General features: G+C 32.5%; 1 protein-coding gene across 1 annotated transcript; it reads left to right on the plus strand.

Moving 5' to 3' along the window:
* Window positions 1-814: 814 nt before the first annotated feature.
* On the plus strand, window positions 815-1,804 carry LOC128541294 (trace amine-associated receptor 13c-like). Its single transcript, XM_053511649.1, has one exon. The coding sequence runs from the start codon at window positions 815-817 to the stop codon at window positions 1,802-1,804; it is 990 nt and encodes a 329-aa protein (XP_053367624.1).
* The last annotated feature ends 925 nt before the right edge of the window (window positions 1,805-2,729 follow it).

Below are 2,729 nucleotides of genomic sequence, written 5' to 3' on the forward strand. Positions count from 1 at the left end.
ATTTTTGTTCTTGTACTATTTGATTGTTCTTAAAAAAATAAAAATAATTAAATTTCTACATTTTGGGCTTTTATTTATGTTGTCTAACAGCTATGGATTTTAATAATTTTACTAATATCTAGGTAAAAATATAGGTGCATATATGCACATAGGTACATATATGCACACATATATGCACATATAATATAGGAAAACGGCCAATTTTATATATGTCACATATATGTCTATAGGTACATATATGCACGCATATATGCACGCACGCATATATGTACGCATATATGTACATATATGTACATATAATATAGGAAAACGGCCAATTTTATATATGTCACATATATTAAAAACCTATATCAAACCTATATTAAAACATATATGTTTTATATAGGTTTTTTCCGTGTGGGTTTACAGGTTGGTGTGTACGATAATTTGGTGGTGTAGGTCAGTGTGTCTGCACTTATGTTGATTAGTCAGTCCAGATAAGTTGGAGTACAGACAAAGTGGATCAAATAAGTTCACTACATAGGGCCAGTGTTTTTGAATACATATTAATGAACTTCTCCATTTAAGTTGATGGAAATTAAAAGAATCTGTCGAGTCCCATCAGTCCAGTCAAGATTACATGAGAGGGTGGAACCATTCTGCTGATATTTAGTTTAGGCCATGTGTTCCAACAAAGCATTACATCATATCTATTGTGGAGTCACTAAAATTAAGGAGGCGTGATTAATGTCTAAAGTATAAAATCACCAGAGCTGTTCGTTTATTTCAAATATTTAGCCAAATAATTTTGTAGACAAAATAAAGAAATGTACTCATGAACCTGACAGAGTTTAATCAATCTGAACGCTGTAAGCATTTCTCCTGTCCAGAGCGATCTGTATCTTCTGCAGTGTATATATTACTGTATGTGTGTTCAGCTGCTGTGGTTCTGCTAACAGTGTGTGGAAATATGCTTATCATTATCTCTGTTTTTCACTTCAAGCAGCTTCACACATCTACTAACATGCTTGTGCTCTCTCTGGCTGTGTCAGATTTTTTTGTTGGCATTTTTCTAATGCCCCTAATTTTAATCTGGACTATTGAGTCATGCTGGATTTTTGGGAGATATTTCTGCAGCATCTACTGGCTATTTAGTGGTCTTCTCATAATATCGAGCTACACTATTGCTCAGATTGCTGTGGATCGGTATTTGACCCTCTCAAACCCCTTTCTCTACATGAACATTGTCTCTGTAAGGATCACTTGTGTTGTAATTGTTGTTAACTGGAGTGTAGTGCTGGGCTATACCATATTACTCCTATATTTTAATGGAAACTTTAAAAGTTCTGCATTGTGTCCTGGAGAGTGTTTTCTCTTTCTCAATGAGGTTTGGACTGTAATTGATCTTGTATTTTCTTTTCTTTTTCCACTTTCAATCATAATCATATTGTATACTCTAGTTTTTGTGATTGCTAAGAAACATGCCACTGCTATCAGAGAGCTTAATAATCACACACAGCCTAAAGCACAGGAAATTACTCCACACACAGTGAAATCTGAGAGAAAAGCAGCTAAAGTCCTAGGCATTTTAGTGTCTGTGTTTCTGATGTGTTTACTTCCATATTTTATTTACACTTTATTAGCCATTATTATTGAATTACAGTTAGAAACATTTTGGAAAGTTGTAATTATGTTTTATTTTAATTCCACCATTAATCCATTTATTTACGCATTGTTTTACCCATGGTTTAGAAGGTGCATTAAAATAATTATAACTCTGCAAATATTTAAAACAGATTCTGCATTAATTAATGTTCTTTTATAAAATCTTTTTTTCTTTCTTCTCATCTTTCCATGTTTTTCTAAGGGTGTGCCTAAATACTGGTTATGTTTATTTTATTTTAAATGAATTAGAATTTTATGTCTATATATAATGTACACTCTGTTCATGAAAAACATATAATATGATCCAAAAGTTCTGAATTTTGTCCTGGGGAGTGTAATACTGTAAATAAAAAGCAACAGGGTATATACACACTGTAAAAAAAACATCAACTAGCAAATTGTTGCCATAATGAGTATTTCTTAGTAATCTAGACAATAACACATGACTGAACTAGTTTAAACAAGTTCTTTAAAAAATCGCTGCGTCAACTAAAGTTTAAATGCTGAGGAGTTTTGCTAATGCAAGTTAACATGCACAGAAGTTGCTGAAGGTTGGCACATGCATGCTGTTACGTCTCTGAAGTTGGCGCAAGTGTGCTGTTACATTACGCATGCATGGTGGGTGCCACGGGCATTTTGAACATCTTTTAAACTTTGTAGGTGCAAATATTTATATCGAAGTCCTTTTGTAGAAATTCTCTTAACATAAATGAGTGTTGTTATATGGCGCTTTTGAAAGGTACATAGAGCTTGGTGCAATTGTTTATTTACCGTATGTAAAAAAGCTGGAATAATTTCTAATTACTCTTCGAAACTCGGTATTTAGTTATACAGTATTTGTGCCACAAACGTGTATGTAATCTTTGCATTTTACGTTTCAGAACTACTTTCAATAACCCAGATTAATGCATTTTCAGATTTCCTTGCAAGATTTCAAACTTTGCCATTTCATGTAAGTAAACATTTATACTGCAGTTATTCTAAATTAAAAACAAACTATAAAGTTATGGCAAAAAATATATATATATATATATTCATAACCCCCACTCCCCATCCATGTCATTTAATGTGCATTAAATATACTG

Source organism: Clarias gariepinus, chromosome 2 (genome assembly GCF_024256425.1).
Source record: "Clarias gariepinus isolate MV-2021 ecotype Netherlands chromosome 2, CGAR_prim_01v2, whole genome shotgun sequence".
NCBI lineage: Eukaryota > Metazoa > Chordata > Actinopteri > Siluriformes > Clariidae > Clarias > Clarias gariepinus.